General features: G+C 45.8%; 2 protein-coding genes across 10 annotated transcripts in view; both read left to right on the top strand.

Moving 5' to 3' along the window:
• The first annotated feature begins 150 nt into the window (after window positions 1-150).
• On the top strand, window positions 151-10,549 carry RFX5 (regulatory factor X5). Of its 4 annotated transcripts, none has more exons than XM_060029826.1 (11): window positions 151-303; window positions 1,168-1,296; window positions 1,545-1,578; window positions 1,998-2,080; window positions 2,564-2,683; window positions 2,870-2,989; window positions 3,131-3,212; window positions 3,517-3,718; window positions 3,954-4,054; window positions 4,208-4,312; window positions 9,192-10,549. In XM_060029826.1, exons 1-11 carry the CDS (start codon window positions 170-172, stop codon window positions 9,192-9,194), a joined length of 1,113 nt encoding a protein of 370 aa, XP_059885809.1. In that variant the 5' UTR covers window positions 151-169; the 3' UTR covers window positions 9,195-10,549. The 4 variants fall into 4 exon arrangements, with proteins under 4 accessions (XP_059885809.1, XP_059885801.1, XP_059885783.1 ...); XM_060029818.1 differs by lacking the exon at window positions 9,192-10,549 and adding an exon at window positions 8,734-8,946; XM_060029800.1 differs by lacking the exon at window positions 9,192-10,549 and having other exon boundaries at window positions 4,208-6,828.
• A 3,214-nt stretch (window positions 10,550-13,763) lies between these two features.
• PI4KB (phosphatidylinositol 4-kinase beta) overlaps window positions 13,764-14,899 on the top strand; it is a 29,647-nt gene continuing 28,511 nt past the window's right edge. The window contains exon 1 of one of the 6 annotated variants that reach the window (XM_060029746.1): window positions 13,764-13,938. The gene's annotated coding sequence lies outside the window, so the exon portion shown is untranslated. The other 5 variants (XM_069541350.1, XM_060029766.2, XM_069541353.1 and 2 more) reach the window with 5 other exon arrangements.

Below are 14,899 nucleotides of genomic sequence, written 5' to 3'. Positions count from 1 at the left end.
ACCCCAGTTTTAACCGAAACCTAACCCGGACTTCCCCCTCTTGACTCAAATAAGACCAACTTTGGATTTTCCCTCCCCTATTGACCAATCAGATTCTGTTACCAGGCAGACTTTAGCTGCCGCCGGTGCGAGCCCGGCGCCTTCTGTCTCCGGGTGGCAGCAACAACCAATGGTAGAACAGGCCGTCCGAGTATCTAGGCAGATCGGGGCTGTTCCAGCCATTCAGAAAAAAGAAAATAAAGCAACGCACGAGCCCGCTGGGCCAGGACCGTGGGGCTGGGCTGGAGTGAAGGTGGCTGCGAGGTAGTTTCTCTTTCTCCCTTACCTTTATTGTTGCTTGTGTTGGAAGGCGACTATTCAAAGGTAGGGAGGGCGCAATATGAGTTGGGAGGAGAGCAGAAAAAGATTTTGGCTGTATTTTCAACTGCTTCTTCACCCATGTGCACGTGCCCCGAATCTGGGACCCCATTCCCCCAACCGGGTTTCCTACGCCCAGCCCAGGAGTTCCGCTACCCTGAACCCCTCACTTTGCAGCAACGCGGGATTGAATGGAGGGGGAAGGGAGGGAGGTGGGGGCGCGCATCAGGATGGGATGTTGAGGGAGATGACGTAGGGGCCGGCGACGTGGGGAGGGGGAGCTGCGGGGGAAGCCGTGGCGAGATTAAGTAATGAGAACTTGGGCCCAGTTTTTTCCAAGCCTGGAAGGGCAGAAAATGTTCGTATCCTTTCTGACCTCCCAGGCAAATTCAGTGGTGAGGAGCATATTAGAGAATTAAACAACTTTGTCTTGTGGTTGTTATTGTTGTTTTTGAGGGGAAGGAGGGCAGTATGGGGTCAGAGGCAGAAATGAAATTTTCTTTCTAACGTGGATTCCCAATCGCCCCTATCTCTTCCTTTACAGTTTTCCACATTTAGGAGACTGCAGAAAGGTGGGGCAGATAGAATGGAGATGGCAAAGATCTCTGGGTATATATGGCCCTGGAGAAGTAATGGAATAATTTCTAATTTTTGGAGAAGGCGAGTTTTAGAAAAAGACCACTGGGGAAATTTGGAGGCTTTCTTTCTGTTTTTCTATCTTCCTGGGTAGAGAGATGAGGAGTGCCCTGGGGCCTTGGGGCGGGGTGGGGGGGAGTTAAATCTTCTTGTCCTGTCTTCTCCCAACTCCAGCCCTCATGCCGGGATGGCAGAAGATGAACCTGATGCTAAGAGCCCAAAGACTGGGGGAAGGGCCCCCTCAGGTAGTGCTGAGGCAGGGGAACCCACCACCCTCCTTCAGAGGCTCCGAGGTACCATTTCGTAAGTACTCATCACCACCTCTAAACCTCGTTCCGGACCTGGGGATAGATCCCTGTAGCACTTCACTTCCTCTGTAGATGATCTCCCCCTCCCAAGCAAGTGCATCTGACCAGGGGAGATTCTTCATCATGGTAGCAGTACTTGAGCACCTGCTAGGCTTTTCAGACCTCGTCCTCTCCCTGGCAGTCAGACATAGGGATGGGGAAAAATCTTGTGTATGACCTCCAGCTTTCTCCTCTTCTCCACAGCAAGGCCGTGCAGAACAAAGTAGAGGGAATCCTGGTGAGTATTCTGGGGAAGAGGGCAACAGGGAGACAGAATTGGTGGGAGATGAGGATGGTGAGGATATGGGTAAGAAAGGTTTATGCGAGTCAGTGTTGTCTACCCTGTCAGAAGATAATTGGCCTTGCAACTTGCTATCACTTTGACCTGGAGCATCTCACTTCACCTCTGTGACCTCTTGTGTAGAAGCCCAATAGAAATAAAATCAGAGGTGGTCCCCTCCGCTCCCCTTCTCACCTTGGTAGCCCCTAAGGGCTCCTCAGGGCAGAGTGAACGCACAGCCTCAAATCATTTCTAAGGTCCTTTGTCAGCCTGCCAGTCACTACGTCAGCTGAACTTTTTAGTGAGGATCAGAGGGTCCTACCTTGGGTCCTTCTTGGCCTTATTATTTCTCCTGCCTCTGTTCCTCCCTACCTCAGCAAGATGTACAGAAATTCTCAGACAACGACAAGCTGTATCTCTACCTTCAGCTCCCCTCAGGGCCCAGTACTGGAGACAAAAGGTAGGTTTGGTGCTAGAATTTTAGATATCAGAGGTTCTGATTCTTTTTTTTTTTTTTTTGCGGTACGCGAGCCTCTCACTGTTGCGGCCTCTCCCGTTGCGGAGCACAGGCTCCGGACGCGCAGGCTCAGCGGCCATGGCTCACGGGCCCAGCCGCTCCGCGGCATGTGGGATCCTCCCGGACCGGGGCATGAACCCGTGTCCCCTGCATCGGCAGGCGGACCCTCAACCACTGCGCCACCAGGGAAGCCCAGAGGTTCTGATTCTTAAAGAAAGGCTCCCTAAAAAGGGGCAGGGTGAATAGGAATCCTCATAACAGTATCCTTAGTGGGGAAGAAAAGTCCCTCACCTGCCTTGGTTTACCAGGGAAAGGTGGATTCTGGATGAACTGATTCAGTCCAGCACTACTGAGGTGATAATCTGGATAGAACCAGGGCAACTGTTGGGATGTTAGTAATACTTGTCTCTTTTACTTCTCTTGCAGCTCAGAGCCAAGTACACTCAGCAATGAGGAGTACATGTATGCTTATAGGTGGATCCGCAACCACCTAGAAGAGCATACTGACACCTGCCTGCCAAAACAAAGTGTTTATGATGCCTATCGGTGGGTGGATGGGGGGTGGGTGGGATGGTGGGCACAGGACTACCCCCTCATCCCTGAAGAGCTCCCTGCCTTGATAGAGCCTGACTTCTTAAAGGGTTTCCCAACCTTCATCCCCAGGGACCCTCTGAACCCACTCCCAAACCTCCTTCTCTGAGTATCTTCCCACTCTGTCCCCCACGCACTCAGGAAGTACTGTGAGAGTCTCGCCTGTTGCCGCCCACTCAGCACAGCCAACTTTGGCAAAATCATCAGAGAGATCTTCCCTGACATCAAAGCCCGAAGGCTTGGTGGCCGGGGCCAGTCCAAGTATCCTTGACTGGAGAGGTTGTGCTAGAGGACCTGGGGAGGAAAACTTAGTATGTGAAGGGACAGGACTGGAAACAGCCCAACCTTTCTAAGGGGCTTGGAGACCCCCATGTGTTGGTTGCCCCTTAACTTAAACGTCAGATATTGTTACAGTGGCATACGAAGGAAGACCTTGGTGTCTATGCCGCCCTTGCCCGGACTTGACCTAAAGGGCTCTGAGAGTGTAAGTAACAACCCTCCAACTGCACTCTTCTCTCCAAGGTAGAAGTCAGAGGACTTTGGGAGATGTTTTGAGGCCTGACACAGCCTAGGTCATTCTGCACACAGTTTCTGGGTATATAGGACATGCCCTTCTGCCTACCCTACAGCTGAGGCAGAGGAGGGAGAGAATTTGTGGGTTTCTGGGATGGGTTGATAGAGGCTACTCCCATCCCTAGTCTGGTCTTACTTATGGTCAACACTGTGTCTGAGAGGGGTGGAGGGTCCTTTGTTCAGAGTGTGATTGGGCGTGTCCTTCCCCACTGCAGCCAGAAATGGGCCCAGAAGTAACCCCAGCACCTCGAGATGAACTGGTTGAAGCAGCCTGTGCCTTGACCTGTGACTGGGCAGAGCGAATCCTGAAACGGTCCTTCAGTTCCATCGTTGAGGTCGCCCGCTTCCTGCTACAGCAGCATCTCATCTCTGCCCGATCTGCACACGCCAATGTGCTCAAGGCTATGGGGCTTGCTGGTGAGTGGACCCCCTCTTATGTTCTGAGAAACCCTCAGCCACTTTCAACCTCAAAGGCCCTCCCACATCCTAGGATAGAGACACCTTGGATTTGCCTTCTATTCCTAGAGAGCCTTCTAGGACATACCTTAGACCACCTTCTTTCCCCTGCCTCTACCAGTCAGTCAATCAGAATCGCCTCCCTCCTCCATTCTGTTTCCTCCTCACCTTGTTACCTTTTCTGGCACCTCTGCAGAAGAGGATGAACATGCCCCTCGGGAACGGTCATCTAAATCCAAGAATGGTGTAGAGAATCTGGAGGGCGGAGCCCATAAGAGACCAGAGAGACAGGCCCAGGTGAGGAAGTTGATGCCCTTGACCTGGCTCCCCTGGGTTGGGGGTTTAGTATATCCTTCACCCAGTGGGTCCAGTACTTTCTCACCTCCTGTGTCTGTACTTCCTCCGCTGTCCAGTCTTCCCACTTTTTGTGTTCTTCTCTTTACTTTTTAGCCTCCTAAGGAGCTGGACCCCCGGGCTGGGGCTGGCCTCCCAGCACGCGGAGAGCGAAAGAAGAGTGTAGTGGAGAGCCCAGCGCCAGCAGCCAATAACCCACAGGTTAATGCCCTAGTGGCCCGGCTGCCTCTGCTTCTCCCTCGGGCCCCTCGCTCGCTTATTCCACCAATCCGAGTCTCTCCACCCGTCCTGGCCCCCAAGCTTTCTTCAAGCACTCTGAAAATGGCTACACTGCCTCTGCCCCCTAGAGCTGGGGGACCCCAAGCAGCTGTGCCGATCATTAACATGATCTTACCAACTGTTCCTGCTTTGCCTGGACCTGGACCTGGGCCTGGGCCTGGGCAAGCTCCACCTGGGGGGCTCACTCAGCCGAGGGGCACAGAGAACAGGGAAGTGGGCATAGGTGGTGACCCGGGACCCCATGACAAGGGTGTGAAGAGGACAGCTGAAGTACCTGTGAGTGAGGCCAGTGGGCAGGACCCACCAGCTAAAGCAACGAAGCAGGATATAGAGGATACAGGAAGTGATGCCAAAAGAAAACGGGGGCGCCCTCGAAAAAAATCAGGTGGAAGTAGGGAAAGGAATTCTACCCCTGACAAGTCAGCAGCTGCTGTGGACTCTGCCCAGTCCTCAAGGTTACCACTGGAGACGTGGGCCTCTGGAGGGCAAGGCAACTCAGCTGGAGGGTCAGAGCGGCCAGGGCCAATGGGAGAGGCTGAGAAGGAGATGCTTGCCCAAGGTCAGGCGGATGGTGCTGTTTCCAGAGGAGGAAGGGGCCCCAGTTCCCGGCATGCCAAAGAAGCAGAAGATAAAATTCCTCCTGTCACCCCGAAAGTGAGTGTCATCAAGGGCAGTAGAAGCCAAAAGGAGGCTCTTCATTTGGTCAAGGGAGAGGTAGACACTGCAGCACAGGGTAATAAAGACTTAAAGGGGCATGTGCTTCAAAGCTCCTTACCCCATGAGTGAAAAGACCCCAAAGCAACACCCCCATGATAGGTATGTGGGGAAGAGTGCTACGTTAACTCTACCTGTCTGCCTAGTAGAGGCCCTTCTTTGCACTTGCTTCTCACTTGGCTCTTCATTCTCTTCTGTATAGACAGCTGAGGCACCCTGTCTTGCATAGTGCCTGGTTCTTGCCTCTTACCTTTCCAGCTCAATACCCTTGGCTTTAGAGTCACTAATAAATCTGTACTGACCATCTTACCTGGATCCCTGTGCTATCCTGTGGAAATATAGGGATGGAGTATGATGAATGTATAGGATAGGCATCTTTCCATTTTAAATCATAGAAAACCTAACTCAAACTGGCTTAAAAATAAAAATGTATTGGCTCATGTGACTGGAAAGTCCAGAGGTAGTGCTGGCTCCAGGTAAAGCTGATCCAGTGGCTCAGTATGTCTCTAAATCCGTGATTGATTTTCTTCCCCTGCTGTTCTACCTTCTGTAGGATCAAGCCTGGTCCACCTCATGGCTGCCAGCACTCCTAGGATTACACGTTTTCCTCATTTATGTCCAGCCAGAAAGAGAGGGCATCTTTGTGCCAGGAATCGTAGCAAAAGCCCTAAGATTCACTCTGGTTAGGCCAGCCTGGGTCACATGCCTGCCCCTAACCAATCACTGTGGCCAGGAGTTTGGTAAATGCTAGTTTGCTTATTTATTCTACATCATGGACTGTACCTTTTGAAAAATGGGCAGGATCAGCCTCCTTAGAATCACATAGATCCCTAAATGGAAACTGGGAGTGGGGAGTTCCTGGGGAGACAGCTGACACCTAGCCACTGCTATGAAGTACCTGTGGTTTTAGCTTGCTAGGCTGAGACCAGCTATACCTGCTTCCTCTTTTCCAAATAGTCTTGCATTTTCCTTACTGCAGCTATAATCTCTTTCCTCTTGTTCCAGTCTCAGAAGGAATGAGAGGGAAATCATTCTTCTTTAGGGACTATCTCTTTAGTCTCGTTTAGATGACAGTCCCCTTTCTTTACATCTCAGAGATGGATATCCTTCCTTTTCCTGTTTCCAAATTTTAGGTTTCTCCTCATTCCTGCTTCCCTGTTCCCCACCCTACTGCCTCTTTCACCATGCAGAGTGCAAGATTTACTCCCTAGTCGTTTTATTAAATTCATTCTGTATCCACCAGGTGTCAGTCTCTTGTCATGTACGTGTCAGGACTTAGCCAGGATTGTGGGGCTTAGGCTATGTGTATGGAAGGGGTAGCTGCACATATCAGGGAGCACCAGTAGGAAGGGAATCCAGGTATGTATTTGGAAAAAGCAGTAAACCAGCTGAAATTACTTGAGGACCTACTGTGTCTTCTGCATAGGGTAGCTTCTGTCAGGGATTCTCAGTTTTCTTTCAGGGAGCCTTCATTCATTTGTTCATTTATTTCCACAATTGCAGATTTTTAAAAATTATAATATGTAATGTTTGATATCTATAAAGAATATATTTAAAATGGATAAATTATGAAGCATAATAATTAAATGACCCATCACCCAATTTGTACATTAAAACATTAGAAATACCATTGAATTTCTTGTGTTCTTACCCTGTCCTATCCTTCTGCTTCTCCCTAGAGGTAACCACTATCCTTAATTTCGTGTTTATTAATTACCTGCCATATATATATATATATATATATATATATATATATATATATATATTTCCATATATGTATATATTCTTTAAAAATGTATTGTTCAGTTTTGCTTTTTAGCTTTACAAAATTTTATTCCCTAATACTCCACTGTGGTTTGCTTGTTTATTTCACTTAACATTATTTCTAAGATTCATCCATGTTGTTGTAGATAGCTATTATTTGTTCATTTTTATCCATGTAATATTTCAAGTGCATAAACCACAATTTACCCATCCACCTATCAGTGGACATTTGGGTTGTTCCCAGTTTTTTGCTGTTACAAATGATGCTGCTACTAACATTCTTGTACAGGTTAGTGCCTTTGTCTTTATTTTTATTTATTTATTTATTTTTTGGCCATGTTGGGTCTTCATTGCTGCGTGCAGGCTTCCTCTAGTTGTGGTGAGCAGGGGCTACTCTTCGTTGCAGTGCACGGGCTTCTCATTGCGGTGGCGTTGAGGAGCATGGGCTCTAGGCACGCGGGCTTCAGTAGTTGTGGCACACGGCCTCAGTAGTTGTGGCTCACGGGCTCTAGAGCACAGTCTCAGTAGTTGTGGCGCACGGGCTTAGTTGCTCCGTGGCAAGTGGGATCTTCCTGGACCAGGGGTCAAACCTGTGTCCCCTGCATTGGCAGGCAGATTCTTAACCACTGTGCCACCAGGGAAGTCCCAGTGCCTTTGTTTTTAGTAAGATTTCTAAGATGGTTCCTTTGGTCTGTACACCCTCTGAGTTGGAGACTGTTCCCTCTTGTCTCATTCTCTAGAAGGGTTTACATCAGATTGAAATGAACTGTCCCTTGAAATTTTGATAAAACTTACTTGGTAAGCCCTCTGAACCTGGCATTTCTTTGTGGGAAATATTTTAACTATTGATTTAATTTCTTTAATAATTATAGGCTATTTGGGCTTTCTATTTCTTCTTGAGTCAATTTAGGTAAAATGTTTTTCTAGAATTTTGAGCGTTTTATGTCATTTTTTTTTAATGAAATTTATTCCATGTTCCTTTTTGCCTCTGCTCCCTGGGTAGTTGTGTCCTCCTTTTCATTTCTTCTGTTTACTTGCATCTTCTTTTTTCCCCCCTTGGCCAACTACACCAGACATTTATTTTACTTGTCTGATTTTAGCTGCCACTTTGGGCTTTGTTGATCCTCTGCCTTATATATTTGTTTTCCACTTCATTAATTATGAATCTTATCTATAGTATTTCCTTCTGCTTTCTTTAGATTTAATGTTAGGTTCTTTTACAACATCTTAATTTTAATCTTAATTTTTATCTAATTAATTTTCAAGCTGTCTTTTTCCTATTATAAATTTTGAAAGACCCACTTCCCTATATTCTCCAAATTTTTCTGTTTAAAGTATTTAAATTATTACTTAGTTCTAAGAATATTTAAATTACCTTTATGACTTTTTTGATTCATGATTTAGAAAAGTTTTATAAATTTCCAAAATCTGGATATTTAAAATTTTATCTTTTTGATACTGATTTTCAGTTTAATCACTTGTGCTTAGAAAATGTGGTCTCTATGATACCAATTCTTTGACGTTTGTTGGGAGTGTTATTTTATATTCTGTAACTTATCTTGGATGTCTAAATCTGTTGTTTTGTTTTCTGCTGACTCCTGCCCATGGCAGTTTATTTCCTTGTATATTTTGTATTTTAGTATTTTGAGGTCCTATTTTGAGCTCTTAATCTTAGATTAAGATTCCTTAATCTAAGGGAATCCAGTAGGCCTAAATTGGGTGTACTTTCCTCCAGAGAGGATATGCATTTGTTTCTGCCAGGAGACAAAGGGTGCTCCTTACCTGGGACTGTGTTAGCCCCTTCAAGAGTCCCAATTTGGGCTTCCCTGGTGGTGCAGTGGTTAAGAATTTGCCTGCCAATGCAGGGGACACGGGTTCGAGCCCTGGTCCGGGAAGATCCCACATGCTGCGGAACAACTAAGCCCGCAAGCCACAACTACTGAGCCTGCATGCCACAGCTACTGAAGCCCGCGCGCCTAGAGCCCGAGCTCCACAACAAGAGAAGCTATAAGAAGCCTGCACACCACAACGAAGAGTAGCCCCTACTTGCCGCAACTACAGAAAGCCCACACGCAGCAACGGAGACCCAACGCAGCCAAAAATAAAATAAAATAAAATAAAATCTATCTTTAAAAAAGAAAAAAGGGTCCCCATTTAATTCAGGAGTCCCAGGTTTTCTCCCCTGCTTTGGCCAGGTCCAGGGCTTAGCCTCTGTTCACAATAATGATACTGGCATTTGTCCCCAAGGCAAGCCAGCTTCTCCTACTGCACGTTACTCATCCTTCATAAGGTTTCAGCTCAATGTTATTTTTCCTTCCTCTAGTGATCTCTTCTACTTTCTGATGAGGACAGCGATGTGCTAAACATTATGTTTGCTGGAATTTATCCAGGATCCAGTTGTATTCTAATGGGAGAGCCCTTTTTCTTCTCCGTGCTGCCAGAAGTAGGAGTCCATTACTGTGGTTTTGACATTTCCCTTCTTGTTTTTTAAGACCTAGGCACTTGTTGGAAGCTAGTTGACTTAGGCACTGTCTTCAAGTCAATAGTGATCATAGCACAGTGTGAGTTATGTTAGCAGTAAGCACAGAGAGCTATGAGAGCCCAGAGGAATAGCATATAGATCAGAAATGACTTCCTAGTAAAGGTGGGTAGGACAAGTCTAATTCATAAAGCAAGGACAGAACAACAGAAGACATGGTAAAAAGAACTAAATCATGATCCTCATTCTGCTGCATAAGAGGTGTAAATTCAAAGAGATTGAGTAATTTGGGAAGCCTTCATGGAAAAGGTAGGCTTGAGTTAAGCCTTTAAGGTAAGTAGAGCTTAAATAGATAAAAAAGAGGAGGGCATTCCAGGAAAAGCACGGGTTTGGGGATAAGGAACGTGAGCAAAGACATGGCAGTACAACCCAGTAAAGACACCTGGCAGAAGGGATGTGTGTGAACAAGAGTGAGAAACTGGAAGAAGAATACACAACCATTGAATGAATGGTTGAAAGTTACCCATTGATTGAATGAATGAATGAATGAATGAAAGGTATGAAGTTTGCATTAGAGGATGGAGGAACTGAAGTCAAATAGAACCAGCCAGGCAGCTGTTGCCATTATCCACGTGGGTGGAGATGAGGGACTGGACCAGGCTGCTGACATGTTAGAGATCATAGGCCTATGGAAAAATAAACCACTGGTGCTAGAATAGATAGAAGCATCCAAGGAAATATTGCCCTCACCATGACTGGGTTTGGGGATGTATCCATTCACTTTGGGAGTCAAGACCACTGGGTGATTTTGAGATTATATGAATATTAGGGGGCTTTTAAGTAGCCTATTTTAAATCTTTACCCTATTTTAAAAATCTAACATGAAACAAGTTAATCTGTAGTTCAAGCAATCTTCAGTTTATTAGATGAAGTGTTAAACTAAGGTTTGGGGGACTGCCTACTGCTTCCTCCCTATCATTCCCTATTCTCTCCCCAATACCCTGTTCCCCACTCCCATTGTTGTCTTTTTTCATTTCAGCCGTATCGTAAATTGTTAGAGGTAATTTATAGTTTACTAAAATTTGAAATAATCTTTTGCTATTAAACCAAGTCAAACTCAATATGTTTAGTCTATGGCCTCAAATAAATGAATTTATTGTTTATTTTTGTGGGTAACAATCAATTTTCTTAATAAAATCAAAGCAAATACCACATGCTAAATGGAGGAATTAATGTCATTATATATTTGTCTAAGTATTTTGTCTCATGTTGTGGTTCATCAGTAGGCCTAAGTCCTTTGTCTAGGATCATCCTGGCTGGCTGCACTCTATGAGGTAAAGCTAATCTGAACATATATATATATATATATATATATATATATATATATATATATATATATATATAAATATATATATAAAATGCAGTATTTTTTTAACATTTTTATTGGGGTATAATTGCTTTACAATGGTGTGCTAGCTTCCGCTTTATAACAAAGTGAATCAGCTATACATATACACATGTTCCCATATCTCTTCCCTCTTGCGTCTCCCTCCTTCCCACCCTGCAGTATTTCTTAAGAAATATTCATGAAGAAGCATTTGCTTACTGGAAAGAGCATGAATTCAGTTCAAAGCTTTACCAGTTTCCATATGATTTTGAACACTTAGTCCAGTTTTTTCAAACAGGAATCAAAAATAGATCGCAACTCATTAGTGGGTTGTGAAACTGATTTAGCAGGGTGCAAAACAGTGTTTTTAAAAAGTGAAATAAAATAGAATAGAAAATATCAACATGCATTGACTATAGTAAGGGTAAGTATTGTTTCATGAAACCTTTATTTCAGTGAAGACATGTGTATGTGCTCTTCAGTGGTCCTGATTATAAAATCTATTTCTTACTGTGGGTTGAAGTAAAACAGTTTCAAAAAACAATGACTTAACCATTCTGAAGCTCAGTCTCCATAAAATAAAATCTCTTTCACAGGGTTGTAAGGAATAAATGAGGTAACGTTTGTATTCATACATAGTAGGAGCCTACAAGCAATAACTGCTAGTAGCTTCTTTTTCTTTTCTCTGAAAAAAAGCCCATAATATCTATGGTTCAGGAGAAAAATTACTCTTTATAATTTCTTTAACCATAGGGGTGTTTAAAATATAACTGGAGCTGTATTATGACCTGGGTCCTCTAGTTTTACCAACTTTTGATGAAGAAGCCAACTTTTTTCCCCAGTTTGATGACATTTAAATAAATAAATGACATTACTTGACGCTGTTGGTACTTTCCTGCTCTCACACCCCAAGGTGCCACATGCGTACATGCTTTCGCACCAAAGTAAGAGGCTTCACGTGCATACAGCACAGTATGGGGTTCCTATAGAGTCGCCATGTACATGGGTCATCCATGTACAACCATCTATACCTGTAGCAGCTCCCTGGGACCTAAGATAGAGGTAAGTGGTGTTTTTTTCTATCGAAAGAGAATCTAAAAAATAGTTTCAGTGTGGTGAGACTATTATAAATGTTATGCTTTTAAATTAAATATGGGAAACAGAATAGCATTCAGTTTTATAATCTGACAAGGAGACAGGAGAAAAGAAAAGCAAACAGGAAGGGAAGGGAATAATTTAGTCAAAACATTTGTTTGTAAATATTTTATTAATTCATTTAAGAAAGATACTATTTTCCCAGAACAACTACGACAACAAACAATCAGACAATTGGCCCTGTTCTGCATTTTTGGAAATCTAATGCTTGACTGGATTCTCGTATCTGCTTCTGCATTCAATCTGTTGCTGTATCAACAAACATAAACATTTTTTCCTGTGGTAGAGACTAAGGATACAGCTAGGATACAAAGATAAATCCTCTCCTGCCTTGAGGAGCTCAGACTAGAGGAGGTTGGAGATCCAGAAATAGAGGGAAACAAAGAAAATTCCAAAAGAAGGCAGAAAGACAAAGTCATAAAGAGATGCACAGAAATTTACACATAAGAGCCCTTAGAGCTATGAACACAGAAAACTTGAAACAAAATCTTCTACCTAATAATACTGTGTGTGTGTGTGTGTATATGGGGTGGGGGTGGGTCTCAGTTAATAAAGGACTTATAACTGCTGTAGCTACAAAAAGTTCCTACTTAGTTTGAACAGAGATGTTACTGGAAAATAAAAAACTTCCTACTATAAAAAGTAAGCTTGTCACGTCTCTTTTTACAGTGTTTCAAAAAGCCGTCTTACAGCCCTTGGGATCCCTATCCCTTGAGGGGATGGATGTGTGACATTTTAAACTCTAGGGTAAACCAGGGTCATCACCTCTCCATACTTGCCAGACAGCCGACTGGGAGCTGGCCAAGAGCTGCTTGGCCTGACAGATGGACTGGTGATTCCCCACTCCAGACGAGCGGTGACAAATTTAAACTATCTTTGGCACTCTTGGCCTTTCTCTGCTCATCTTTCCTTACTGTACTCCTGATTTAACCTAGCTTATCAACTTGCCCTCCCATGATATGAGCAAATTCCCTTCAGGATGCTCTCTCCTCTTTTTTCTTTGGCTGGATCATTTCTAGCAACTCGTCTTTGAGCTGGCTCACAGTATTTCTGAGAAACCTTTCACTCATTCATTCATTCATCATATGCAGAGTGGCCTTCTGTATTAATTAACAATACGTTCCTTCAGCAATCAGGTACCCCATTTGTTCTACTTTTGTACATACTGCACGTTTTACATAGGTATTTTCAAGCTATTAATCTTTATTCTGCCTCCCGAACACTGAAGCAGTGATCCTCTTTCCTTTTGTCATCTATCCTATATTATTGTCCCAATAATAGGAATATAGTACTATGTATAGTAGTAACCTGTACTCTCTTTTAATCCTCACAAAATCCTGTAAAGTGTTAACATTCTTGGATCCACTTTGCAGACACAGAAACGGAGGTTCACAGAGGTTAAATCAGTCATTCCAAATCAAACAGCCTTTAAGTGGCAGGGAAGGTGGCATCCAGGATCTGGGCTCAAACAACTAGCCCCAATGTAGAATATTAAGTAAGGCCCTGTGAGGGTTGGGACAGAGGTTCTGACGTAAAGGGTTCCTAGTCAATAAAGCTATCTGATAAATACACAAAAGCAACACCAGAAGTCCATTTGCGGGGCGTATTTTTTATTTGTTTAGTTTTATATGGTTTTGTTTCGTTTGGAAGGAGTGATTATGCCCTCCAAGCTTTTTTCATTTCACTCACCTCTCCCGACCTGGCCCTGTCCAGCCCCTCCCTGGCTGGATCGAGGTCCGGAGGCTGGAGGCCGAAGGCTGCCCAGGCAGGTGGTGACCTCGGAGGCAGAACCGCCACCTCGAGTCGCGCCGCTAACGGCGAAAGACTGACGCTTTTGGACCGCGCCATTCCCCCCAAGCGATAAAGGGCGTAATCTTGGCATCGTCCTTAAAGATGAGTAGGAAAAGGATAGTGAAGGTGACTATTTTCCCCGCCTGCCCTTTGTCTTTCTGCTGTCCAGCTGGATCCCCAGCGTCCATCCCCTGACCTGATTTACTTAAGGAAGTCGTGTGGAATAACGGAGGAGGAAAGCCATTGATTGCAATTACGGTAACTCGGTTGCTAAGCCGAACGGGCTCATTTACATATAATTTGCATGTTCCTGTGCTTTCTGAAGTACGCGATAAGTCTGCACTCCTCTAACAGGGCACCCACGCCCGCCTGCCACACTGCCGCTCTCTGCTCTAGCCCGGGAGCCCCTTCCCCTTATCCAGCAAATTTTACTTCCCTTTCGGCTTCCTTAGCCTCGCAAACGCCGCCTCTTAAGTCCGCCTCCCAAAGGTTGACCCCTCCTCCCACCCGTAAGCTCCTCTCTCCGTCTTCTCCTCCCTCCCCAGCTGCCAAATATCTCTTCCCCGCCCCCTTCTCTATTTCTGAACAGGCATGTTCCAGGCAGCTCACCCGACTCCCTACATTACTATGGGATCAGTAGGGTCCTGAGCGTCGGAGAAGCAAGAAAGCATAGCCCACGAAGAAGGGCCTGAACTCAGAAGAAAATCGAGATCTGCTGGGGATTTTTCTTTTTTTTTTTGGCCTTGGTTGTGCGAGGGAGGAAGAAAAAGTTGTGAGGCCCGGTCGAAAGTGAGGCAGCGCGAAGGCCCCCTCAGGCGGCGCCGAGGGCAGCCCCGGCAGCCGGGGCCTGGTGCAGCCGCCGCGGCCGCTGTCAGGGAAGCGCAGGCGGCCAATGGAACCCGGGAGCCGCCGCTGCTGCTGAGGCGGCGGTGTCGGCAGCCCGACCCCGACCGCCCGCACCCCCTCCGCCGGGGTCCCCCGGAGGTGAGCTCCTCCTACCCCGTGAGTGCCCCCTGCCCTGTGTGTGAAGGGGTCCCTCTCCCACCCTGTCCCGCACAGCGTCCCCCGCCCCCACACCTGGGTTTGACTACAAAACTGCCCTCCCGGTGGCAGCTGCACCCTGGGTTCCTTCTCCACCCTTTCTTCCCAAGCCTGGGGTCCTCCTCTGCTTTTTGGCTTCCTCTTCTGTTTAGCTCCTCCCTCTGCCCGGGGATTCCCC

Source organism: Delphinus delphis, chromosome 1 (assembly GCF_949987515.2).
Source record: "Delphinus delphis chromosome 1, mDelDel1.2, whole genome shotgun sequence".
In the NCBI taxonomy this organism is placed as follows: Eukaryota; Metazoa; Chordata; class Mammalia; order Artiodactyla; family Delphinidae; genus Delphinus; species Delphinus delphis.
This window is presented reverse-complemented; position numbering and strand designations above follow the sequence as displayed.

Bases quoted from the DNA above. Each gene is read 5' to 3' on its own strand.
- RFX5 (XM_060029800.1), top strand. From the start codon at position 170: ATGGTAGAACAGGCCGTCCGAGTATCTAGGCAGATCGGGGCTGTTCCA. The intron at 304-1,167 runs GTAGTTTCTCTT...TCCCAACTCCAG, and splicing joins GGAGTGAAGGTGGCTGCGAG to CCCTCATGCCGGGATGGCAG. The intron at 2,990-3,130 runs GTATCCTTGACT...CTTAAACGTCAG, and splicing joins GGTGGCCGGGGCCAGTCCAA to ATATTGTTACAGTGGCATAC.